General features: G+C 34.3%; 6 protein-coding genes across 11 annotated transcripts; 3 read left to right on the top strand and 3 right to left on the bottom strand.

Annotated features, from left to right (window-relative positions):
- The first annotated feature begins 586 nt into the window (after positions 1–586).
- Positions 587–1,443, top strand: LOC131670670 (prenylated Rab acceptor protein 1). The gene is made up of 3 exons (XM_058946455.1): positions 587–657; positions 923–1,156; positions 1,227–1,443. Exons 1-3 carry the CDS (start codon positions 587–589, stop codon positions 1,441–1,443), a joined length of 522 nt encoding a protein of 173 aa, XP_058802438.1.
- A 185-nt stretch (positions 1,444–1,628) lies between these two features.
- LOC131670678 (anoctamin-1) lies at positions 1,629–13,115 on the top strand. Of its 2 annotated transcripts, XM_058946477.1 has the most exons (11): positions 1,629–2,809; positions 3,179–3,488; positions 3,566–3,691; positions 3,805–4,284; positions 5,148–5,535; positions 10,476–10,708; positions 10,864–11,073; positions 11,156–11,585; positions 11,657–11,862; positions 11,931–12,194; positions 12,266–13,115. In XM_058946477.1, exons 2-11 carry the CDS (start codon positions 3,210–3,212, stop codon positions 12,575–12,577), a joined length of 2,928 nt encoding a protein of 975 aa, XP_058802460.1. In that variant the 5' UTR covers positions 1,629–2,809; positions 3,179–3,209; the 3' UTR covers positions 12,578–13,115. The 2 variants fall into 2 exon arrangements, with proteins under 2 accessions (XP_058802460.1, XP_058802461.1); XM_058946478.1 differs by lacking the exons at positions 1,629–2,809; positions 3,179–3,488 and having other exon boundaries at positions 3,575–3,691; positions 3,805–4,005; positions 4,091–4,284.
- LOC131670679 (protein downstream neighbor of son homolog) lies at positions 5,401–7,631 on the bottom strand. The gene is made up of 2 exons (XM_058946479.1): positions 5,647–7,631; positions 5,401–5,528 (listed from the first exon to the last, which is right to left on the bottom strand). The coding sequence occupies exon 1, from the start codon at positions 7,433–7,435 to the stop codon at positions 5,798–5,800; it is 1,638 nt and encodes a 545-aa protein (XP_058802462.1). The 5' UTR covers positions 7,436–7,631; the 3' UTR covers positions 5,401–5,528; positions 5,647–5,797.
- Positions 13,116–13,122: 7 nt separating the features above from the next.
- LOC131670672 (methionine-R-sulfoxide reductase B1) lies at positions 13,123–13,539 on the bottom strand. Its single transcript, XM_058946456.1, has one exon. It carries the CDS (start codon positions 13,537–13,539, stop codon positions 13,123–13,125), a length of 417 nt encoding a protein of 138 aa, XP_058802439.1.
- A 169-nt stretch (positions 13,540–13,708) lies between these two features.
- Positions 13,709–19,779, top strand: LOC131670677 (RNA polymerase II-associated protein 1). 5 transcript variants are annotated; one of them, XM_058946472.1, is made up of 12 exons: positions 13,709–13,821; positions 13,916–14,330; positions 14,401–14,585; positions 14,663–15,329; positions 15,402–15,637; positions 15,711–15,979; positions 16,032–16,201; positions 16,274–16,433; positions 16,502–16,781; positions 16,861–16,964; positions 17,053–17,891; positions 18,419–19,189. In XM_058946472.1, the coding sequence occupies exons 2-12, from the start codon at positions 14,081–14,083 to the stop codon at positions 18,925–18,927; spliced, it is 3,669 nt and encodes a 1,222-aa protein (XP_058802455.1). In that variant the 5' UTR covers positions 13,709–13,821; positions 13,916–14,080; the 3' UTR covers positions 18,928–19,189. The 5 variants fall into 5 exon arrangements, with proteins under 5 accessions (XP_058802455.1, XP_058802457.1, XP_058802456.1 ...); XM_058946474.1 differs by adding an exon at positions 19,649–19,779 and having other exon boundaries at positions 13,747–14,330; positions 18,419–18,927; XM_058946473.1 differs by having other exon boundaries at positions 13,747–14,005; positions 14,063–14,330.
- LOC131670680 (CB1 cannabinoid receptor-interacting protein 1-like) lies at positions 19,440–24,972 on the bottom strand. Its single transcript, XM_058946480.1, has 2 exons — positions 24,723–24,972; positions 19,440–20,853 (listed from the first exon to the last, which is right to left on the bottom strand). Exons 1-2 carry the CDS (start codon positions 24,896–24,898, stop codon positions 20,529–20,531), a joined length of 501 nt encoding a protein of 166 aa, XP_058802463.1. The 5' UTR covers positions 24,899–24,972; the 3' UTR covers positions 19,440–20,528.
- Positions 24,973–26,240: the final 1,268 nt, after the last annotated feature.

Here is a 26,240-nt window from a genome sequence, read left to right on the forward strand (position 1 = left end):
TGCGTATAACTCAAAATGACTTAACAATTTTAACAAAAATCAAAGCATATAGCGATTTAAACAATAAATCATTGTAAATTACATCTATTTACATATATTCAGGCGAGTGTAATTGTATAAATTTAGCTTTGTTTATTGAATATAAACGCGAAGTCAAACTTATTTACACATTATATAAGACTTAATAATCGAGTAATAGTAATTTATGTGAAAACAGTTGGTGTGCCAATTACAAACGAAGTCGTGGCACGAATCACAACGAAGAAAATAAATTTACAGAAAATTTACGGAAAAATAAATTAAAAGTAATTCAGTATATCATATTGCTCCGCATTCGCGCAACATAAATTTCTTGCAGCTGATCTACGCTAGTGTGTGTATGTGTGTAACAGCTGCTTCAACGATAGATTCCAATCTGATTCGAGATTCGAGTCGCGTTTCTGCATTCGTGTACACGCAGGTTAGGTCATCGTCGTTTTCCACAACTCTCTGTTTTGTATAAATTATTTTTAATATTGTGGTGAATCGACGTGATTTTCAGTAAAATACAAACGTAAAAAAAAAATTAAAAAAACAAGCTTTCAAAATGACGGATGTGGAAATTAATGTGATGGGTGAAATGGAGGATCCTTATAAAAAAGATCAGAATATTAGTGGGTAAGTATTTTTCAGAAAATGTTTACATTTTTATTTATATTATTAGCATACGTCAACTTAGTTTTCTAGAAGCTATTAAATATTGATTTTTTTATATTTTAAATAATGAACTAAAATAGGATAAAGTGTTCAATACATTTGGATTTTTGAATGTCTTGTCTTTTTTATTTTATTGAAAGTGCATCATAATAATACTTGTATTACCAAGAATGTTGAAACTTGATATTTTATTTTTATATGCACCTTCTTTATTACATTTTTCTAGGTTTGAGCTTCCTAAAATCCCTCCAATTCCGTTAAGTCAGCTTGGCTATCCACAAGCACAAGAGTGGATTCAAACCAGACGGGCTACATTGAGACCATGGTCTTTATTTTTAAATACAAACAATGTTAGGCCTCCACCAAGTATTACAAGACTGAGTAAAAGAATTATGAAAAATATTGAGTACTTCCAGAGTAACTACTTCTTTGTTTTTGTAATATTGGTCATATATTGTTTGTGAGTGTTCTTTTCTATAAACATTATATTTTGATGTCCATGTTATTTTAAAGAAACGCTTATTTTTCAGAATAACTTCTCCACTTCTATTATTCACAGTAGGAATAGCATTAGGAGCTTGCTACAAAGTGTCTCAAGTACATTCAAGACAAGAATTGATGGTCTTCAATCATAAATTAACACTGGCTCAAGTTTATGCTGTTATTGGTATTTGTTCTCTCCCATTATTTTATTTAGTGGGAGCTGGTGCTGCGCTTTTCTGGGTTCTTGGTATGCAAAGCTTTTAATAAAATAAATATATAGACCTATCATTTTTAATTAAATCTTAATAATGTTAATCTATGCTGATTTTATTACACTTTATTTTAGGAGTTTCCTGTTTTCTAATTGCATTACATGCATCATTCTATAACATTGACTCAGTGCTATACCCAGGAGAAGATGAATTAAATTTAGTTATGCATGAAATATAGCAAATGGACTCTGTGCTTCTTCCAACCGGTATAAGCTTTGAGAAATGATTTACTGACCAATTTGTTGTCAAAATGATTTTTTGTACAAAGGTGAAATTGGGAGGTTTTTTATCAGATGATATTGTTTATTAGTTTATTAGAAATTTATTGAGTATTGAACAAAAATTTCTAATTAACAAAAGATAGCAAGTTCTGCACTGCATCAAGAACTCAGGATGTTATAAAATTATAATAAATTATAATCTAATCTCAATAATTTTCATAATAGCAAAATTGTTTATATATTATATATATTCAAATGGTAGTTGATATTTAAAAGATTTTTAATCAAACACATTCTCCATTGATAAAAGATAAAATTATATACATAATGTAAATAGCTATTCATAATTAATTGCTAAAGGTAATGAATTACTTACATAAGACAGTTTTTTAAAATTTATAAAATTTATATAATAATATTCAAATTACTTTTAAGCATAGTAAACTTGATTCTCCATACTTTCAGTGAACTTTTTCAAGAGATTAATTTATTTTGTTTAAAATTATTTATTTACAAAAAACTATTTATTTTTTACACCTCTATTTATACTTAACTAACCATCAAATAAAATGAAACTGTTTTTGAGAAAAAAATAAACAAAAAAACAACAATTTGTTAAAATCACATAATAATCGTTTACAAAATTAAATTTCTTCGGATTCCAATCAAATTCTAGACGATTTGGAGACCGCACCCTCTTCAGCTCTCAAAAGAAATCCTATCGTCTGCCCATGCTAATATAACCTTAAAGTACATTCACTTTTTTCTTTCACACAGTTAACAATATCACAACATGTATACCTACAGCTTGCACATACATTTTTTTATAAAACATTAGTTGAACCTATCCATATAAATTTAGATTACTAATTTCGCAAGTCTGCACCAAAAATGGATTTTTTACACGAGGAAAGCAGAACACGTGCTGATTCTACTTATTGTTAGTGTAAACATAGTTGTAAAATGACGAAGCCGGTGTGTGAAAAAACAAAATGGAAAAGGCATCATGAACCGTGGGAATGGAAATGAACCATACGTAGTTATTTTTTTATTTTTGGATATTACCAGTTTCGCAATGCTATTTTTGAATAACGTGGCAGCAGACGAACAGCATCTCCTTGCTTCTACCGACAAAGGGTGAGAATTAAATATTTATTATTTCCGAGCATCAATAACTGCGAGTCTGTTCTGCAATGTGCTTATTTGTCGAAATAAAGAATTTATCATGCGTTGTAAACGATTTTTTATCTATGAAGGGTGATAATATATGCTAATCAAACGACTGTCTTCTTATGATACACTCCATTTACTGTGCTTATATCCAGTAAATAAAATGCAAGTTTACTGTCTGTTGCGTTTTTAACAGAGAAAACCACTAGTATAAAAACTTTTTTTGTTCTAAATATAATTTAAAATTAAAAATTTGCTAATGATTTTTTATTAATGGAATTCCTTTTATATACAATTTCTCAAATGATTGATTCAAGTTGTTATGTCATTTTGCAGGAATATCGACAACAATCAATGATTATTTACAATGTATAAAATGTATGAATTAGACATATCAAGAGACTCTGGTACCTTAGGGTCAGAAAGCAACAGTTCTAGTCATATACCCAGTGCTTATTACTCAACTAGGACCAGTTTGGGTCATGAAAATTTTACAACGGAAGCTTACAACGAATATGATGATAGTATATCACTTAATCAATTAGTAACTAATGAAAAGAAAATTATGGAAAGAAATAAAACAGAGGAAACTATGCCTGATGGATCTTGCACTGACCTAGACAAGGCAATCCATAGGGGTAGATTAGTAAGTTGAATTTAAATTACATAATTTCAATGCTTAATGATTTTCTGCAAAATGAATATATACATTCTGTTTTACAGGATTCCTATTATGATGCTGCATCTAGTTTATACTTCCGTGATGGGATTAAATCAATAGATTTTGTGCTTGTTTGGGATGAATTAAATCAAGAAGCATCTACTTATCGCTGTGCTGAAATGAGAAAGGTATTGTCAATATCATTTTTGTACACTCAAGCATACAATAAATTCGAATTCATTCAATACTTTTATAATGATTCCTAAATTTATTAAAGCCTTCAAAAAATTATATTGTGTAGACTTTCGAGATACATTTAGAAAGAGAAGGCCTACAATTAGAATATGAATGCGACGAGCCAAACGGATTGTGCTTTATAAAAATTACAACCACCAAGGAAGTTCTACGCCGTTATTCAGAAATTTTAAAACTACGAATGCCAATGCAAGAAGTGCCAGGCTTACAGCTAGTTCCCACTCGCCAAATGACAATTTTGCAGGAGGTGAATTCGTTTTTTCGTCGACTAATGGATAAATACTACGTCGATCCGACAATTTTTCCACCAATGAAGCATAAATTTACCGCAGTTTACAGTCGTGACAAAGAGTACCTTTTTGATATCAACTCGCCAGATTTTTTTACTCAAGCCATTCGCTCGAGGATCGTACAATTCATTTTAGATAGGACGAGATTTACATTAGATAAAGAGGATGATTTCGCATTCGGCATAGACCGATTAATTACCGAAAAGGCCTATTCTGCAGCTTATCCATTACACGATGTAAGTATTTTAAAGCGAAAAAAATGTAATCTAAATTTTAAAAAATGCGGAATTTTAAATCTCTCAAGTTGGTGAACGCTGCGTTAAATCTTTGGAATTCGAAAGGTCTACGAAAGTAAAGAGAAACTTATCAAGCATTGTAATTTTTGTTCGAACGTAGGTTTAAAGCACGAACAAATTCAGGTTAAAATCTTACTGTCTCGACTAAGGCGTGCAAATATTTCGAGCAAAAGATGCACATTACCTCAATGGCTCGATTTCACCATTGTATTAAAATGATTCCGGGATAAGAGTGCATTATAATCTGAATTCAAATATAATTTCCGACAATAGATTTATTATTTTATTCAACGGTTAGTCGGAAAATTAGTAACCGTCGCAAAATATTTTTCTGGCTTTCCAAATTTGTATGGGGGTCTATCTCCTACCTGTTTTACCGGCTCAGCGACCATAAATATAAGTAGCGTTGATTTTCTTGTGCCTGAAAAGCTGATGCGTTCAAGAGAAATGAGACTTTAAATTTCTTTTTTACAAAATCACGACTTAGCTATAAATTATAAATTTTTCCCTTTCCTGTTGAGTTTAATTTTTTGTATTCTCAAGGTATCTTATACCTATAACCTATGTCTGAATTGTCTTGTTATCGAAGATTGTTTATGGTTAAAGACCAGCACTTGTGACGAAAATATTTGCTTTTCAATTAAAAAATAAATAATAATCGATTAAGTATGAGCAATGTGGACAGGAAATTTGTGAAGAAGAAATCACATAATTATGTATTTTAAGTAAAAATTTATTCATACATAAATAGTTGAAAATAATATCCATAAACTACATCCCCATAAGTATTATGTCTTTTCTAGGGGAACTTAAAGTCACCGGATTCGATGCGTTATCTCTTGTATACGGAATGGGCGAGCTTGCAAAAAATGCTTCACTACCAGCCATTGGACTACATCAAGGAATACTTCGGCGTGAAAATCGGCTTGTATTTTGCTTGGCTAGGTTTCTACACTCACATGTTACTTCCAGCAAGTATCGTCGGCCTCATTTGCTTTGGTTACAGCTTAATGACCCTCGACTCAAACGAGTTGAGTCGCGAAATTTGCGGATCAAATCATACGATGTGCTCGCTGTGCGATAACTTTTGTAGCACTTGGAGTTTGAAGGACACATGCTTTCACTCGAAGATCACTTACTTGTTTGACAACCCGTCAACGGTTTTTTTCGCCGTGTTCATGTCTCTGTGGGGTGAGTTTTGTTATTATTCATTAACTACATCATCCAATATTATGGTCGTATTTATAACATAGTCGTTTTTATAAATTTGGTTTTTAAATTAGAGTACATGAGTTGATTTACCTGTGATTGCAATGGACATTGGATATTTACAAAACATTACAGTTTTACAAACTTAGTAACAAATTAGTATTTAACAACTTTTTCACAGTCAAATTGAATTCATTGTCAATTGTCTAATATAAATAATGCTAAATATTAAAAACTAATACTATCAGCTCCAAGTATATAACTTGTTATCGTATGTTAAGCTTTCAAAGTTTTGTATCCTTTCTGGATCAGGACTGCAGAAATGCTCAAGTACTCTTTTGTTGAATCCACAATCTGTCAAGTTTTCAAGTCCAAATACATTTTGTGGTATTTTTTCTTTTTTGTTATCATTACTGTCAATTTTAATTTCTGTTCCATGTTTAGCGATTGTGAATGCTTTTGTATTTGTTAATTGAGCACAAGTTACTGAAAACTTTTCTAAATGGTCACCTGTCATTAGAGCACATAATGATGGTAAAATGTCTGGTAGAATTGGTCCTGTAATTTCCAGAGAATGAAACTTTTCTGTTCCATTACACACAACACTTTCTCTAACTTTTAAAGGTTTTAATGTAGCACTATGGAAAGCAACAGGTGCTAAAAGTGTAGGAGGAACTCCAGAATATGATCCACAGGTTGTTATTATTGTCTTACAATTTATTAGAAAATTAAACAGGGCCTGTGCCTCCACTCCAGTGACAAATACTAAAGATTCAAATGAATTATCTCCATCACACTCACGATTTGTTTGAACTTTCATTTGAGAATTACTAATTCTACGAATTTCTGATTCATCTATGCCTACTTCTTTCATCCACTGACTGTTATGTTCTTCTTCTGCACTAATATGATTTTCTTCTGCATTGGCTTTAACTTTAGGCTTTAATGGCATTGTGAATTGAATTTCTTCATTATTTAATGCTTCTCGTAAACCTCTTGTTGTGGGTGTTAGGAGAGCTTGAACTTCTGAAATTCCACATATACCAGCAGCACGAAACAACACTGTAAAATTGTTTCCACAGACATAAAAATATGGACACTGTCTCACACGTAACAAGTGAAATAAAGAACGAAAGCTGCTGCACCAGTCTTTGTAAAGCGCTTCTTTCATGTTTTGATTCATGGCAACAAAATAATTGCTAGACACATTTAATTTAGCCTGAGATCTTGGGAAAAGATCCATCCAAGGAATAGAAGGATGCTGCCAGACTAAACAACATTGATGAAATCTGGCATTAGGACTGGTATCCAAAGTTGTTTCCTGCTCTCCAATATCTAAACATCTAACGTACCCTGTTGTTCCTGAGGCTTCCTCACTTGCTTTTAGTTTTCCTTTCCAAGAGAAAGGTTTGGGAGACATAACACGCATCTTGGTTTTTAGAGTCCAGTCAATCGGCATAAATTTCTTTCCTTTAGGCTCTTCAATAAGTTGCACTGCAACAGGTTTTTTTCCACTAATTGCACTTTCAATTATATCATTTAATTTTGATTTATCTTTTTTATAACTACTTGATCGATTCAACAATTCAAACGTGCTGTCTGGACTATCAGTATCCAAGGAAAGATATTGATCTTTAGATTTTTTATTTTGCTCATTTTTCGTGAAAGGATTCTTGCGTTTTTTCGAAACTGAATAACTTAAATTAGCTTGTGTGTCGAGTGGTGAGGCAGCACTTGAAAAATTTGTGTTGATATCTTTTGTTTCAAAGTGCGATCCGTTGAATCTTGCCTGCAAATGAACTTTCCTTAGTTTCCACTTTTTAAATTTCATCAGCTCGTCGGGCCGCCAATTTAATTCTACTCCTTTGGAATCTTTTTCCATTTCGACAAAATTAAAGAGTTAAAAATATAGAAATAAATAGATAAAACAAAAATAATGTACGCTAAACTTGATTTGCGTTTATGTGAACACATTCCCTCCCGACTCTGTCTCAACTTTATCTTTCTCAACAAAATCAGTTGATGAGTAAGGTTATGATCAGAGAGCAAGAGAGAAGGAGACCCAACGCCATATAGGAACCGAGGCAGCGACGTTTTCTCTATAGGCAACTTTCTCTTTTTCTCGGAGGTAATTAGTCGATTTTAGCGCTGCGCGCGGTAGTTAGTGAACCACTAGAAGACTTACAATATGAGCACAGCTTATCGAGTCTTATTATATGTTATCAACCATAATACTGTACGAAGATAACCCGCCCATGCATATCTTTTTTTGCAAAAAGGAATCCATTAATTTTATAGAAAATTAATACTATTTTACGATGAAAAAGTCTTGCAATATATCGTTTTTGTTATTTTTTTGAAATGATAGAATACGCTTTTCGATCACTCGATTTTAATAATTCTATAGTTTTTTCTGTTTTTATATTTTCTTATTAAACAATATAATGTCTGATAATAAATAACATTCGATATACTTAACTTTAATGATAGTTACGATGATTAATGTGGTCATTGTCAACTATCCACGAAATTTTTACCGTGTAAAAAATTATCTTTTTAATAGAAAAATATTGTTACGAAAGCCATCATTCAATTGTATAAAAATCATAGATTTTTAACATAAAAATTTACAATAACTATAATTTTTTTAAAATTTGTTAGTAATAGTCACCTGTTTCGAATTTAGTAAAAACTAAATGTTGGCAATTACTTTGATTTTGAATGATAAAAAAAATGAATCAATTATCTTCTTTAGATTGGGAGACGCGACATTTGGACTATTGCCTAGACTAAATGTTATGAAGGCACCCTCCAAAAGATAAAAATTAGATATATTTCAAACTGTCTAATGTTTACACGTTACCAATAGTCAAATATTTTTTCTGTAGTCGATATTTTTATCCCATCATGCGTGTGTGCGTGCGTGTGTGTGTGTGTGCGTGCGCGCGCGCGCGCGCGTGTGTGTGTGTGTGTGTGTGTGTGTGTGTGTGTGTGTGTGTGTGTGTGTGTGTGTGTGTGTGTGTGTGTGTGTGTATGACAATCTCACTTAAACAAACTTCTTAAACTTTCTCGAAAAATTTAGTTATATATATATATATATATATATATATATATATATATATATATATATTTTTTTTTTTTTTTTTTTTTTCAAGATAGGAAATTCAACGTTCTTCACTCTACTTTGAAAATGTAGATTTACGAACAAAATTGCAAGACTTTTTTATTGTAAAACAGTATTCATTTTCTATAAAATTAATTTATGCCTTTTTATAAAAAAAGATATTCGCATGCGGGTTATCTTCGTCACTTACAGTACCATGGTCGATAAGCTGCGCTCATATTGTAAGTCTTCTAGTAGTTCACTAACTACCGTACGCAGCGCTAAAATCGGCTAATTACTTTGGGACTGTGACTTGGGTTTGCCGAACGCTTTAAGGGTGCTCTTACATGGGAGCGGAAAGCGGACAGAGCGACAGCGGACAGCCTTTTCGAGCGGACAAAAAGAGAAAGACGGACAGACGCTCTCCGCTGCGTCCCTAGCCAGCGTCTTGCATGGTTCATCCCTCTTCCCCCTCTCCTCTTATTTATAGCGTCCCTTTCTATTATTCTAAACATGCTATAATTATAATTTTCTCGACAATATTAATTTATATGTCGTATATATATATGTTATATATACATGTGTATATATATTTTATATATATCTGTATATATGTATATATGTATATATATATCGCTCGACCGCGCGTTGGCGCTGCTATCAAATTTACCAACTTATCGGCGTCGTAGGGCCTGTGAGAGTCCACTATTATCGGTTACTGTGTCGCTTCTAATGATCGCTCGATGAATTTTAAAACGGATTCTTAAAGATAAAATGTCAAGGAATGCAATAAAAAAAGAATTTTTAAAATAAAAATAACACTTTTTGAGATATGGGCAATTGTTTAAAAAAATGTTAATAACTTTTGGAAAAATTGATATTAAAGTATTGTTCACTTAATACTTTCAAAGTATACTCTTTTATGCGTAATTAAAAAAAAATTCGCTTCGATAACTTGAATGGTTGCGGAGATATAAATTTTTGAAAATTTCTTGTCAAAAATTTTCAATTGTTTATAACTTTTGATATAATTATTATAATGATCTAATAATCCATACTTGAATATGGTACCATATAAGCAATATGTATACCAAGTTTCAAGAAAATCCGCAACCTACCCCTGAAAAGCTGACCGGCGTAGTCTGGAATGTGCCATATATATACGACATATAAATTAATATTGTCGAGAAAATTATAATTATAGCATGTTTAGAATAATAGAAAGGGACGCTACAAATAAGAGGAGAGGGGAAAGAGGGATGCACTACGTAAGACGCCGGCTAGGGACGCAGCGGAGAGTGTCTGTCTCAAAGTAGCTGACGTCTTGCGTAGTGCATCCCTTTTTCCCCTCTCCTCTTATTTGTAGCGTCCCTTTCTATAATTCTAAACATGCTATAATTATAATTGTCTTATATATATGTTATATATACATGTGTATATATAACGTATATATATGAGACATATAAATTAATATTGTCGAGAATTAGTACATTAGATACAAGTGCGGGAAAGTAGATTCTTGTCTCGTGTGGTGTTTACACTCGAGCGAAGCGAGGGTGGAAAGGTACACGAGACGAGAAACTCTTTCCCGAACATGTGCCGTACCGTATTTCTTTATACGACGTGTGGAAAGTGCGATTTTCAACGCACGTTTTTTGCCGAGCGTGCGGGAAAAACGCACTTTCCGCACGAAGTGTCGAAAATACCTTATCATAGCGTGTTAATTAAGTATGACATTGAATGTTATACTGCTACTAAGGATTATATTATTAATAACTCCATTTATAATTATAATCGTTTCAACGTTGATATTTTTCAGCTACTTTGTTTTTGGAGTTATGGAAAAATTACTCGGCAGAAATAACTCATCGATGGGATCTGACTAGTCTAGATATTCACGAGGAGCATCCTAGGCCAAAGTACTTAGCTCGACTAGCTCACGTCAAAAAGAAATCCGTTAATTTTGTGACCAATGCCGCGGAACCTCGAGTGCCGTTCTGGAAAGTTAGACTACCTGCTACTATTTTCAGCTGCTCAGTCGTGCTTCTGTTGGTGAGTTTTTAATTGTAAATACCTTTTGATACGTTTTAGTTATGAAATATGGATCAAGTGACAGCATCGCGATTCATAATTCATCTATTGTAATATTATTTTTATTTTTATTGTATCAAGGTCTACAATAGTTATTGATTTAATTTAAATTGCAGATTACAGTGGCGATGGCAGCTGTGTTAGGAGTAGTTTTATACAGAATGTCCGTTTTGACAGCATTTTACAGTATCTCAGATAAGAAACACAATAAAATGGTAACTAGTTATGCTATCATTTTGACTACAGCCACAGCAGCGGGAATCAATCTTTGTTGCATCGTTGTTTTCAACTGGCTGTACGTTTGGATTGCAGAATATTTGACAGAGGTAAATATACACAAGAATTATTTTGTTTTATAAAAATACACTTTTTATTGAATTTTAAATTGACTTTCTTTTACACTTTCAGATAGAACTTCCTCGTACACAGACTGAATTTGATGATAGTCTGACATTGAAAATCTACTTACTAGAATTTATTAACTACTATGCCTCAATATTTTACATTGCGTTTTTTAAAGGGAAGTTAGTCGGTTATCCTGGAAAGTACAATCGTTTTCTTAATAGTCGCCAAGAAGAATGTGGGCCAGGCGGGTGTTTTTTGGAGCTGTGTATTCAACTTGGCATAATCATGATTGGAAAACAGGCTGTGAATTCAATCTTAGAAATGTTGTTTCCTTTATTTCAAAAGTGGATGAATACTTTAAGGGTTCAAGTAGGATTACAAAAATCAAGCCCATCGGAGAAAAACTTAGCGAGAATGCACCTTCAGTGGGTTGCAGATTATAAACTCGTTCAGTGGGGTCCTCGAAGTTTATTTCCTGAATACTTAGAAATGGGTAAATAATCGTAATATGCTAATAATATAGGCAAAAATTTCCATTGTTGATACATACTTTTCTTATTTTAGTTTTGCAGTATGGATTTGTAACTATTTTTGTTGCTGCTTTTCCTCTTGCTCCATTTTTCGCTCTCTTAAATAACGTCTTAGAAATGCGATTAGATGCCAAAAAATTACTTATCATGTATCGTCGACCCGTAAGTCAGAGAGTTCGAGATATCGGTGTCTGGTATAAAATTTTAGATTCAGTTTCAAAATTCTCTGTAATTACTAACGTGAGTTTTATCAAACATACATTAATTTATGAAATTTTTCCATTATACTAATCAATGATTTTTTACAGGCTTTTATAATAGCTTTTACGTCTAATTTCATTCCTCGCCTCGTCTATCGCATTGCCGTATCAGAAGATCATACATTGAACGGCTTCGTAGAAAATTCTCTTTCTAAATTCAATACTAGCGATGACCCTGAACATTATAATGAAACTATTATTTGCCACTATCCAGATTACAGAGAACCACCGGATTCATCAGACAAATATCAATACAATCGCTTATTTTGGCATATTCTTGCAGCTCGTTTAGCTTTCGTCGTCGTTTTTGAGGTGCGTATTATATCTATATACATGAATGATATGAAATTTCATAATCTCACATAATAAATTTTTCGTTCTAGAATATCGTTGCTGTGGTAATAATTATTATGCGATGGTGCATTCCGGACATGAGTTCGAAATTAAAAGACCAAATTCGTCGCGAGACTTATATAACGAATGAGATTATAATTCAGCACGAGGCAATGCGTACATGTTATCCACAAGTCGAGGAACCTGTGACACAAACTCACTTATCTGATCATGAAAGTGCAGATCGTTGGAATCGCGTGCTAAGAAATTCTCTGACGACTTTTGACTTCGATTTAGAAGTTCACGGCAGTCCAATGTCACCGGCAGCTAATCAACCGAAAACGGAACCTGTAGAACTTTAGAATATCGAAATAATGATATTTAATATTGAGATGTACATTTGTCTCTATATGCTTTTTTTAATAGTTTGAGTTTTATCGATTTACAAAGATTTATATATTGACTAAGAGTTTCAAGAATCTCAATGTTGATCATTTATATTAAATCTATATCGTTTGTTAACTAGGAACCTTTCACTCAGGTTCTTTTGACTATACCATTTTATAATTGTTCCTCAAAGAAACTGTCAACATCGCATCACATCTTTTTGTGATGCTTTAAATTTACAATGTCTGTGATTTTACTTGAATGTTCAATGCGTTTACAAAAAAAAACTATGCTACTTAAAAAAAAAAGTTTTCAAATAAAACAAACAAAAGAATCTCGATATTCTTAATAAAAATAAAATAATCGTATATAGTTTGTCATTCATTTCGTATTTATGTACATGCGTTAATTGTTTCATAACAAATCTCTCCAGAGCGATAAGCGTATAATATACCTTGCACACGTTAGCGATAAAAAAGAAGAAACCACACACTTTCAGTCTATGCGCATATATATCAATTTATTCCTTCTTCTCATTGGCCGGATGGAAATTGAGCGAAGCCGAGTTAATGCAGAATCTCTTTCTTTTTGGTTTTGGTCCGTCGTTAAACACATGTCCCAGATGTGCTCCGCAATTGGAGCAAGTGACCTCAGTTCTCACCATGTCGAGACTAGTGTCCTTGGTAAGTTTCACTTTGCCCTGATCCAGCACTTCGTTGAAGGCTGGCCAACCGCAGCCACTGTCGTATTTATTCTCGGATGAGAATAACTCTTGCTCGCAGACAATACATGTGTAAATGCCACCCTCGTAATGCTTATTATAACAGCCCGTGAATGGCCTCTCCGTACCCTTCTCTTGCGTCACATGCCACTGGAGCGGAGTCAATTTCGTTTTTAATTCTTTCTTATCAATTGGTTTCTTTATGTTATCACTCATCTTGGCTGTCCAGAAGGTATGACGATTGTTCAGTAAAGTCTTTCTTAGAGCGATGAAAAGCAAACGGCGGTTCATCGATGACTGTCAACTACGGTTGTACTTCGTGTCGTGTACGTGTATGCGACCACCGTGACTACACTGTTGGCTCACGTGCGTGATGGGACTGGTGGGAGACAACAACGAAAAAGATCTATATATATTAACATATTTACTTTGTTGTTTCGTAATGCGCACGATGCGTGATTTGCTCTCATGGACGGCGCATGATGTGTATAGTATTAGGTTAGGGAACAAGTGATTCCTATAATAAACAGTAAAAACGAAGCTACTTTCGCCACTACAATTTACCGTGATTTTGGTTTTCTTTTGTTTGAAGTTCTTTTTGTAGCTATGTCATAATCAGGCCTGGTCATAATGTACATTGAAGTGTTTGTGTTTGAAGTGAACGAGTGTAACTGCTGAGCAGGTAATTTTCATTAGAATGAACATTTGACACAGGTTATTTTTAATCACGGATTCATAGTAAAAGTTTATTTGAAAAATGGGTGACAATTTCATACCGATGAAACGACCAAAGCCCAGTGATGGCGAGGAAGAAATTTTACGTATGCAGGAGGAATTTTTGGAGAACAAATTGTCTCCGTGCACTAAAGTTGTAAATTTGCGTGCAAAAAAGAAAAGGGATGAGGAACTATCGACTAAAAAGCAGTCAATCTTTGCCCAAAGACGTGCTGAGGTTGCTGAGAATAGGATATTTACCAGTCAAAGATGTGGAAGTGTGACAAATGAAGGTATGATGAATTGTAGTGATTTTTTTAATTTGAGAAAATGAATTTCAGCGTTTGGTTCATTGTTTTGTAGATAAAATTGAAGAACTAGAGAAACCAAACAAAAAAACTGATCCCATATACAATTGTAGTAAACTGCCACCTGAAGTTTTATTGGGAGAGATTTTTGAAAGAAAACCAACTAAACATGAATTTAAGCCTAAAATTCAAGTTAATTCAGAGACTGGGTTTCCTAATGTATTTAAATGTCCACATCTGGTATTTTTTAAATTATAAATGTAATATACTACTCTATTGTTATTTGTAAGTAATTAATTTTAGATGTTATTTTAAAGTTTCAAGATGGAGATTCAAAGGAAAGTCTTTTTATGTGTGTCATCTCTAAAGAAAAATCAAGCATTGTCAAATCATCAGCAAATGCAAAAATAGTGGAACTGTCATCAACCTCTACTAAAGAGATTTGTAAAATGGAATTTGATAAAAATTCAGAATTAGTAAGTAATGGTAAAATATCTTTTGGTTCAATTCCTTCTACTCAAGAGCTACACGAAGAAAATGTTCAAAGATTGAATCAGATGACAGAAGAAGAGAAACTTGCAGCCATAAAAGAAATTAAATCTACATGTGATTCAAAGACAATAGCTTTTTTAAAATCTATGAAGAAATTAAAAAATAAATCTAAGAAACAGATACTCAATAAATGTAATAGTATGGAGATGAATAAAAGTACAACATTAGGAAACAGCCAAATGGATGTAGATAAAATATCTTTATCTACTGAGTCAAAGAACGATGAAGTTAAAATGGAAACAAATGCTGGCGATGTTGATGAGGACTTGCCAGAACCAGTAGTCGAGATTGTGAAGAAAGCAGAAGAGAAAGGTTGGGTTCATATGGATGATTTAGAACCAGAAAAAGTTAAGTGGATGGAAAATCTTCCAATTGAGAAAGGTAATCAACAGCCACCTGAAGAGCCTTATAATGCCCGCTTTGATTTTGATGGTATGTTAGAAGGATACTCCAAATTTGCCTTCACAATTTTGTTTTTTAACGTGTTTCCCATTGTTTTATTAGGAACTCTTCTTCCATTCAACGATGAGAATCTTACAGTCGACAAAGGTCTTCATCACCATGGCGAAGAACCTGAACGACCTGGTTATGCTCTTCAGGAGTTATTACAGTTGACTAGGTCGGCAACTCAATCGCAACGTTGTACTGCTCTTACGATTTTGGCGAATATCATAGAGAAGACTCACTTAGGTTCGTACGATCGAGCTTTGCAACCGTCCCTAATGAATACGTTGAATGAGGTATAATACTATTGTTTTTTGTATATCATAAAAATTACCCTCAAAATTTAACGGAAGAAAATTCATTTTTCAGAGCAACATACTTTTATTATTGAGATTCTCGCTAGACGACACAGCCTTGCCTGTCGTCACATCTGCATTGCAAGCACTTCGAGCACTTCTCTTCAGCGAAACTGATGAAATTTGTCTTGATAAGATATTCGGTATTGAGGACTTTGTAGAACCTATTCTCAAACCATCTATGAAAGATGTTAAGAATACCGAAAGTTTGAAAGATAACGAATTGGCTCAAATGGATACTGTTGCTGCTGCTTTGCGTTCAGATATACTTCTAAGGATACGGTAAGATTTAAATGTTTTTTTTTTAATTTTAGTAAATGCCTTTTATTTTTAGATTCATACTGAGCGAGATGAATCTACAGGCTGCAGCAATGACAGCAGCTTTAGAGATATTAACTAGACTTGCAAGACATTCTCGTGAAACGGCTTTAAATATCGCTTGTTTACCGAATTTATTGGATATTGTTGTTAAAAAATGTATACCCCTGTCTATGAATCGACCAGGTATTGTTATTTTTCAGACCGAATGTCATGTTTTTTCTAAATATTTTGTTGAACAAAAGTAATGTTTTATAGTTCAAAATTACGATTCCAGTAAAATATACGGTTGTCCTTTAGTAGCTGCGGTTCGTTTGTGTAGAATCTTGATAATATACGCAGGTAGACCAATTGTCGAAAGATTGAAGCATTTTGAGATCATTCATTCGCTACTAACATATATAAGCAGCGATGCAAGGTATTAAAAATTATTTTAAATTGATTTTACATTTATGTAAAATAATTAAAATTCTTCTCATTTTTTAGCCGACAGGAAATACGCCTTCAAATCGAAAGTCTCCGACTTTGGCGGCTCTTCCTGCATTTCGGCATTGAAACCAATAGTATATCCGGTACGAGACATACATTAATATCCCAACTAAGGTTACTCGAGAGCGCATTGGATTTAGATATGGCATCTCCCTTGAAATGCGATTACGCAACGGCACTCATCGCTATTGCCAAGTACGACGAGCCTTTAAAAGTACACGTGGCTGTATTGCTAGCAAAATGGAGTACGCAATTGTCAAGAATTTCAACACCTACCGTAAGCCCTTGTTTGTTGATTTCTCTACCATTACACTTTACAAACTGTGGAGTGTTAAATTAGTGATGTTACGTTGCAGTGGAATCACACAGTTTTGATTACTGAAGTTTTGAGAACGTTACATAATGTCAATTCGTTCCAGACGGATTGGTTGAAGAATTCAAATATATTTACACAGTTGAGGTAGGTGTTATTACCATGAATTAAAGTCGTAAATTGAAAGATTAAAATTTAGAAAATCATTCTAAATAATAATTTTTTGAAATTTCAGTTCATCATCGAATTTGTTAAGCGATGTTGAACCAGCAGTCGACCGCGAACCAGAATCACTTCCAAGTCTTGGAGTTATGACATACGAAGGAAAGCTACAGCCAATTATGAGTCAAAACTCGCATATAATATTTTTAAAAACAGCTCTCGAGCAATTTTTAGAACACTCGCGTGTTAACGCTGTAGAAGAATTCTTCGAGAACGCTAATGTTCAGAATTATCTACGGCGACTGAGTATCTCCGAGTGGTCACTGGAAAGATCCTGGTTCTCACGAATTGAATATTCATTCCTTATAATAATCATCAAAGCAGAAAATAAGTTGAAAACTTATCTAAAAGAAAAGCTCTGTGATACAATCTGGAAAATTGCTATCAAATTGATTTCTGCACTTCCTGCTGACTGTCCTACTAAAGTGAGAGATATTTTTGTATTGAGTTTAGCACCCGAGCGTGTGAATATACGCTTCCTCGAGAGTGGTATAGCAAGTCTTGATTTGAATAAGAAGTACAATGATGTCGAAGATGTGGACATTGCTGTAAAATATTTTGATAAATTTGTCAGTCGAAATGGTTGTTGGTCTGAAGCAGCACTGCCGAAGGATTGGTTATATTTGCCATTGATCGATGCTTATTCGAGGATAAAGTATGAGAAGGCCTGGCAAGAGTCGGATACTATTAGTATTTTATATATGCTGAAGCTGGAACTGATTATTCCTGAACTCACACAGAATTTATCGCCAAGTGTTCGGTTTAGCAGGATGCTGCTGATTTATCTTTGTGATACAAAGTTCCTGCATTCACCGGAATGCGATCTTCCGCAAAGGATTATTACTCAACTAGGTAAAACTATAGTCTATTATGTAACATTAAATTTTGTATTATAGAGTAAAGTCGGGGTTTACCTACGATGCACAGCAAGTCATTGCTTTATGACAAACTATAGAAAATTCATAAAAACAATGATGAGCTTAGCCTACTCTTTTAGAATACTTCTCGATCTAGCAATTTTTCAAAGTCCACTTATTTAAGATCGAGATTTTTACTCCCGTGGTAAACCAAGATTTTAACCACTCATACTTTTTAGCTATCTAGTCATTTTGAAAATTTACTGCTGGAACAAAAATTGTTTAATATTGTTTTTCCATGAAATTAACCTCTACACAACAATTAAAAATAAAAATACGTACTCGTTCAGTGGCATTAAACTTTCAAAAATTACGTAAGCTTTTATTTTTGTCATTTAAAAAACAGCATCACTAAAAAGTAGTTAAACAGTTAAAGGTTTCTCTTTTAAATCTGAGTTAAACGACAAGCTTTTTAAATTAATTAGACAAAAAACTTAAATCAATCAATTTTGTAATTTTCAGTCCAATCGAACTACAAACAGTTAGACTTAACAACCGAAGTACCAGGACTTACGTCTTTCACTGACCTCTTCACAGCCTTATGTGAAAATTTCTTAGCAAACTCGTACGGAACGGATTGTTTCGCACAAGCTCTCTTGGTGTTCGGGGCCCAACGTTACGAAATTCACTACCGCAAACTTCTCTGGTCGGAGCACGCTGGCGTTTTGCCATACTTGCGCCTTTTACCCGAGAAACTTTTACTGCCTTACCGAGAATATTTGTATCCTTTGGAGCAAGACGCTTCGTTAATTGAATCATATATTACGGCGTTGGTAAGGAATACTGTAAAGGAATTTCAATCACCGGTGATGTATGGGATTGCATTGCATCATTCAGCTATATTTTTGAAAAATAATGAGAAATTAGCGATGTCGATGAGATCTAGTATTGAAAAGTTAATGAGACAAGAAAGTACGAGGATAATCGCGGAAAAGTTATTGAATTACGAACCAAATGTGAAACTTGAATAGGTTCGTATTTTTTTTAAAGAGGAACATAGGTTAAGTGTGTGTTTGATGCAATATCTTTGACAGATGTGACGTCAAAAATAATATACTAGTTTGTTTTACTTATAGCGAGAATCTTTTCTATAATAAATTAAGATATAATTAGTTTTTCTAAGAAATCAACTGCAATCAGTCAAAGCACCATTTCCTTACTTTTAGCCTTCATTCCGTGCATTTTTTGGCAACGTTAATTTTAAAAATTTAACTTTCTTTACTCGTTTACCCGTCTGTACAATATTTTCATATTTTAATATTTTATTCGAAAGGTTAATATTTCGTACAATACTAGTATCGAATATTTACATTATTATCAAGTAACCATAACCTGTTTACCTTACCTCGTTTCGATTATACGACGTACGTATAAAAGTACAGTAACATATTCGACAATTTTTATAACTAATTTATTAAAACATTTGAATTTTATATAAAATAGACTTTTTTTTACAACTTAATAATATGAATGGTATTTAAATAGTAAAACGAACAATTTTTCTTAATATTTACATACACTCAACCGAATGTACATTTTGCATTTATTACTATCTCAACAAGTTCATTTTTTATCGTTAAAGTGTAAAAGTGCGCAGTAGTAGTAAGATAATAAATGCGTAAATTGTATAAAAGTTATAAAAAGAAACGTGACAGGAAAGTAAATTATAATATATAATTAACATTATTACAGATTAGTCAGAGAGATATAATCATATTCGTGTAGAACAAAGCAATTATAATAAGATTGAATGGAGATAATTGGAATAGTTGTGACGAAAAATTGATTCTTTTCAAAAATAACATTGTAACATGCACTCACGGATGCGCTCATTATAGGTGTTACGTAGCACCAAAAGTCCTTATGATAAATTTCTAATAAAGCTACGAGATATAGAAAGAGAGAAAAGGCAATCTTTATAATTAATTAGATCACAAGTTTGTAAAATGTACTTGATGAAAATATGCAATCGAGCATGATGCCCAATTTTCGAACCATCAAATAGCTCCATCTATTTTTATGTATAGCTATTAGCGATCGATAAAAAACTATTTTTTTTAATTGGTACGAAGGTGCGATTTTTCTATGATGTGTTTTGTTTTTGGTCCTATAAAGTTTTTTTGTAAATTCGTATAAGTGCAAGCATTCGTCCAAAAATTCGCGTAAACGCGTAAACGTTCGGTGGCGGTGTTTAATTGTTCTGTATACTACTTTATATTTTCCGTATAATAGTAATTTTAAATTGCAAGTTTTTAAAGCGCTGAGTAGCGATTGCTTTTTTTTTCTCTTCTTTTCAATATTGCACTAATGAGAAAGCTCAGCGTCTGACTGAAAATTTGAGAATCGACTTGGAAAAGATAGAAAAGAATTCTATTTTGTTAGCTCAATGAAAGTTAAGATATTTGGTAACTCAATTAGATTTCGATTAAAGTGAAAATTGTATTATGAAAGCGTGTAAATCGTAGAAGATCCTGTACGGCACAATGCACAATCGATTGCCAATCCATCAATCTACAATCACCTAATCCACACCGAACACCGAGGACAAGCGTCTGTGTTCAAGCTCTGCATGTCAGGACGCCATTCCTGTCTTTGTGTAAGTCTCCTTGTCGACCATCACAAGTCTGCCCTCGACACTCGAGCAGTCCAACTCGATACAGTGCAATCTTGAGCCGAACTCACAGTGACTCTGGTCGCCCGACTTATAATATTTAATTTGTAGGCATGTGGTGAGCTTTCCCGAGCCAAGGACGTTCATGGCTATCTGCAAATCTTCACGCTGACCGCGGGCGCTCACTTCCACTCCCTTGGTACTATGATAGGCACTGTAAGCACAAGCTGTGCCGTCCCGGGCTTTTTCGATTGCGTCCACCTCTTTGCCGCCTATCGCTAGACCTCTAAAAAAATTCAAGAATAAGATTTCGTTTTTAATTTTTTTCTAGTACTATTATTGTTGAACGTGTGTCGCGGACATAAAAATAAGCATTGTTTTTCGGACCAGGAATTTTTTTCCCCACAGTAATCGAATTTTAGCATAAACTATATGTTAAGTTATTCAATCAAAATAATTTATCAGAACTTTTTTCCGTCAATGATTGGAAAAATTCTTTGATTGAATCGAATGTGTGCTTGAAAAACCAGCAATGTGAAATTCAATTTTGTCGCGTGTGCACGCACACACATGCAGAAATCGATTGAATTCCAATGGATAAATTCAATTTACTTTCCATTTTTAGTCCAGTACTATTACTAACTTAGAAATTCATTACGATTGTTCTCTTCTTGAAACAGGTAATAAGCTGCATTTCACGTCTAACGTAAAAAATATACTACTTGCGCTGTTGATCAGTTCTCACAGAGCGTCGGAGTGTAACATGGAGACTAACATGCTACGTGAAGCGATAAAAGGGGACAAGAAAAGAAAAATACACAGAAGCTGCTGTTGCGGCGTCTGTTGCAGTAAATAATATCCGCACTAGATCAGACATGACTCTACTTTAAATTCCTACTTCATTCTGTATTGCATGTACAGCGACCGCATAATTGTCTATATATGTTTTTGGATAACATTTAAATCTTTGAATCTTTCATTATTTCACCACGTCCAATGCCTTTACTTTCGTAGATGGTAAGAATTAATAACTTAAATTAAAAATTTGAAAGAATGCTATTTATTACAGTTACACCAAAAACATTGCCTTACTTTATGCTGAATATTCTTCGAATCACTTCGTCAATATTCTGAATTAGAAAAGTAACCACTAGAAATCAGTTGCTTTAAGAAAACTTTTTATTCAAATTTAATTAATTTTAAAATTATGTAGAAATATATATTTAAATATGATTGAGAATATAGTTCATTTTTACAAATGATTAAAATTAATTCAAAATAATGTATATTTTTTCTTATTCTTTCGTCATAAGAAAATACATTTCTTATTTTAATTTTTAGCATTGTCAAATTTAGTAATAGCTTATACTGTACCGCAGTTCATTGAACATTTCTTATCTTATTTAAATATTTTGTTCTTGTGCTATAATACAGTATATAATGTTTCATATGAAACAAATGGTGAGATTTATTTGATTATATTTTGGTTTATCTAATGTTAAATCTGATAAAATAGCAAATACCAACGTGTGAATTGTTGCATGCGAATAATCAACATTTTCAAAGTCGATGTCAATGTCAAGTCTATCGAGTTTATAAAATGAGATAAATACGCAGTAGTCGACAAATATCAAACGTAGATTAGGAAACGATTGGACGCGATACGTGGTATATAATACGCGTCTCTCTCGGCCATTAAGTGCTAATATAATTGATTTCCTGGCGATGATAAAACAAAACTACCGCAGCGTTCGTGTCGCTCCCAAAACTACTTGCACGACGTTTATTATTCATGAACTGTGTAGTCATGAAATTCAACACGAAGGATATTATCAAATATTCAAGTCTTTCTTTTTTGCTCAACGTGCATGTGCATCGAAACTTTTTATTTCACTGTTAATATATCATTTAGAATGAAATTGAAGTTGAACAAAATAATTTGTTTGTTTTCGTGACATGAACGGAATTTTTTTCCGAAGTAAAATAACGTGAAGCGGAATAGCATCCAAGATGCTGTATTTCTTTTTGCTATTGAAAGAAATAAACGGGAACAAGATTTCTTTATCCTTTTTTTAACGAATATTCGTAGTCGTTTTAATAACTTTGCGTATTGCTTTCGAATCAAATGAATTATTGCGCTGACATATTTTCATGAATAATTTGCAATAAGATAAACGTATATACGATTGCATTTAATCGTCATTCACATTTAATTAGAAAACAGTGCGACTACGTTATTTCATTTTATCAAAAATTCTTTTTTCACGCGTAGCCGAAACAAATTCGTAACGCAAGGTTTTCATGCGTTTAATATCGCGCACACCTTTAGCTCGTCCTTTCACGTAACGGATATATGCGAGGAATACCTAAATATAATTTGGCTACGATGCGCAAAGGGAAGCTCACGTTGTTCCCTTCAAGCCCGAAAAAAGACATTTCCGCGGTTAACTCTATAGTTCCGTGGACAAAGAAGTCCTAGAAAAGCTTTAAGAAGCGGCGGCAATATCGATGTCGTGATAATTGTCGTAACCCCCTTTTTTCTTTGCCCGCGTAACGTGAAAGAATCCTAAGTTCGCTGGTCGATGATTGTGTTTCATTTGAAAAGAATAAAGGTTCCCTCTGACGTAAGCTTTTTCGTTTCCGCGAGTATGACAATTAATAAGTAATTTAATTAGGAACTGTGGCACGGAAAGATACTTATTTCGTTATGTAAGGCCGTGGAAAGATAATGTCATTATATACTTTACTTTTCCTTTTCTTTTTCGAACGTGATATCACATTTCTCTAAAGACAAGAATTTTATGCGTTTTGCTGATCAACCGCCAAGTCTTCCCATTAAAATTCTATTGACAATTCTCACTGGCAAACGTGTGGATTACCATTCTTGATTTATCGTATTTAAGACCGAGAAATTCGGTTGAAATTACAAGAAAGTGCTTTTATTTTTCTCATTACGAAAACATTTCATATCCCTCATCTTAATTAGATCGATTTTACGTTTTGAAAAAAAAGAAAATTATTAAGTATCGATTGTAGAAATCTTATGTATTTTTTCATACTTATTTTTTTATGAAACAACAATGCATCGATTGTATTTATAGGACAATTGAATTTTTCATGATGGTACTTATGAAAATAGTCTTCAAAAAACAAATAAACAAATTCTTCAATCAACTTGAATATTTTATTACATTTATACGTGTGTTCGCCATTTGCGATAGATAAGGATTCGACGATGGGAGTCCCAATTCCAAATCGGCATTCCTTTGACGAACATGTGCATGCATGTACAGCATGATTATCCATAACTAAAAGAAACGAGGCGTAACAGTTTGCCATCGAAATTCTCAGATGAGAAATTATCGACAACAGTTGAAAAATCTATTCTGCTTGAATAAAACACGCACGTCAAGATCTGCCTTTGAATTTGTCAGTTAGCTTCCGAATCGAAGATCAAAGAGATAAACAGACGCACGTAGACGTTAATTCAATCGGTAGTAATCACCTCGACACGCGCCAATGTGCCCACCAATGTGCCGAGTTATCAGCGTGTCGGTTCTCATGTACACATTGATAATCCAACTCTTATTGTCAATGTATTGGCTAGTTATTGAGCGGAGCACCAATCGCTTAGTTTAGTCGAGAATGGACTCGAGATACTTGGAAATGTATGTGATATTTGTCGGGCTCGCGGAATCGGCGATATTCTTATTCATCGCAGAATAAAATCAACGATAACCTTCTGCTAATGTCAGCCAACGTCGCTCCTTGAAGGGAGACGCTTGGATTTTCTTGAAGGAACCCTGTCGATATTGCCGCTCCGCGCGCACGCGGCTTAGTGAATGCATATCGCGGGGAAAATGCACATGCTTTAACGCCGACGCGACAGTTCGTCAATAACGAGAAAAGCTAGACCACAAAATCCAACATCTTTGCTTAAAAAACAAGTGGAAGGATCCATACCATTATTTCTTTAGATCGATGCAAAACGAAATTGAATTTCTTGTTTAAAAGCTTTGAAAGAACAAAACAAAATACAAATATATTTTTCGCGCGACGATTCGTCTCACGACAGAAAAGAATCCGCAGCCCCGTTAAAAAAAACACTGAAGCTCGCGCTTCAAAGTAAGTAGTGAGAGTGAGAGAATTACGCACTGTAACACTTGAGGCGGCTTGAAGCTGATGTCGAGCCTGTAAGTGGCCTGAGCAGACAACTTGACGGTTTTGCACTGTCGGAAGCGCTTCTCGCTCTCCTGTTTGCAGAACACGGGTCCCGCATTGGGCTCTCGTCTGAGGGACAGCGTCACCCGGAAATGGCCATTGCCCCCCATCAGGCTCCATATCTTAAGCCAGCGGCGCACCTGCTCGTCCGTATCGCACGCCGTCGTGACCAACACTGCGCGAGAGACTTCAGTCGCGCTCCGCTTTTTTTTTTCCTTTCCCGCCACCGCAGAAGGGAGGGTGGTAGGTTGCTGCTGTTGTTTCTGCGCGCGCACACGCGCGCGCGTGTGTAGGCAACATTGTGTCGTTGAGCCTGATTCATTATTCAGCAGATGAATCGCGCGTGCGCTAGAATTTCAATTCAAGAGCTGGAGCTTTTTTTCAGACGTGATTCATGAAATAATCGCGCCAGTTGGCTGCAAGTGACGTTCAGGAAGATACAGATTGGAAAGGCGTTCATCCTTAATGGCAAAAGAGACCATCGATTTTATTTGGCCTACGAAAAATGTTCGTTTGGAAAAAAAGAAAAAACATGAAATCAAAAGAATGATTTTCCAAAGCCACGGTCGTCGTAACAAAATAACCAAAGCCTGCGCTACAATAATATCTCGAATCCCATGACGCGAAGCATAACACTGCTGACCTCGAGCGTTGATTATACCAGTTAAACTCAGGAATAACAGCCTACGGCGCAACGATCCAAAAGCTTGCCGAAAGTAACGAGGTCGCAAGCCTCATTATCGCCAAGATATGAGAAAATTGAGGTAATAAACAAAAAGACGATAAGGTTTGTTCTTCGCGAGCAATTACTAGTTTGATGTGCCTGTCGATCTTCTCGGCGGCTTGCTCTTGCCGTTCGCGAACTCGCGGCGCAGACTTAAATTTTGCCGGCGGCGTCGTGGATGCCCCGAAAGCCGTTTTATGGACCGCGCGTGGTTTTATTTAGCAAGGTCGGACGCTTCTTCCTTTGCAGCGTAGAGGAGGACAAAGAGAGCATGAGGGTAACTGCACTGCGCAATTTGACTTCGGAGCGCGCGCTAGGCGTTACGGGCCAAGAAAGCTTCGTCAAGAAACTTTGTTTTATTTTGCACTGGGCGTTCATGAAACACTCGCACAAGTTTTTAACGTTGTTCGCGCGGATACGACATTTATTTCGCTTCAAGCGTAAATTTTTTTCTTAGATTGCACATGCCAGGTGAATCACTGCGGCATTTGAGAAAAAAAAACGTCGGCCTATATTCTTATCTTAAAACAAAAAAAAAAACAATATTATGGTCGCTTACGTTACCGACGTTTAAAAATAATGAAAATAAATTTTTGTTATTCAATTGCTCTGCCTAGACAGTAATGAATAATTCAAGCTCAAGAAGTTTGATCAATATTTGTAATTTAAAATAACTTATAACCGTGTTAAAAAAAAGAGCAAGAGTCTCCATAAAAATTTCATCAATT

The sequence above is a fragment of the Phymastichus coffea genome, unplaced genomic scaffold (genome assembly GCF_024137745.1).
Source record: "Phymastichus coffea isolate CEN01 unplaced genomic scaffold, Cenicafe_Pcof_1.1 PCOF00113, whole genome shotgun sequence".
NCBI lineage: Eukaryota > Metazoa > Arthropoda > Insecta > Hymenoptera > Eulophidae > Phymastichus > Phymastichus coffea.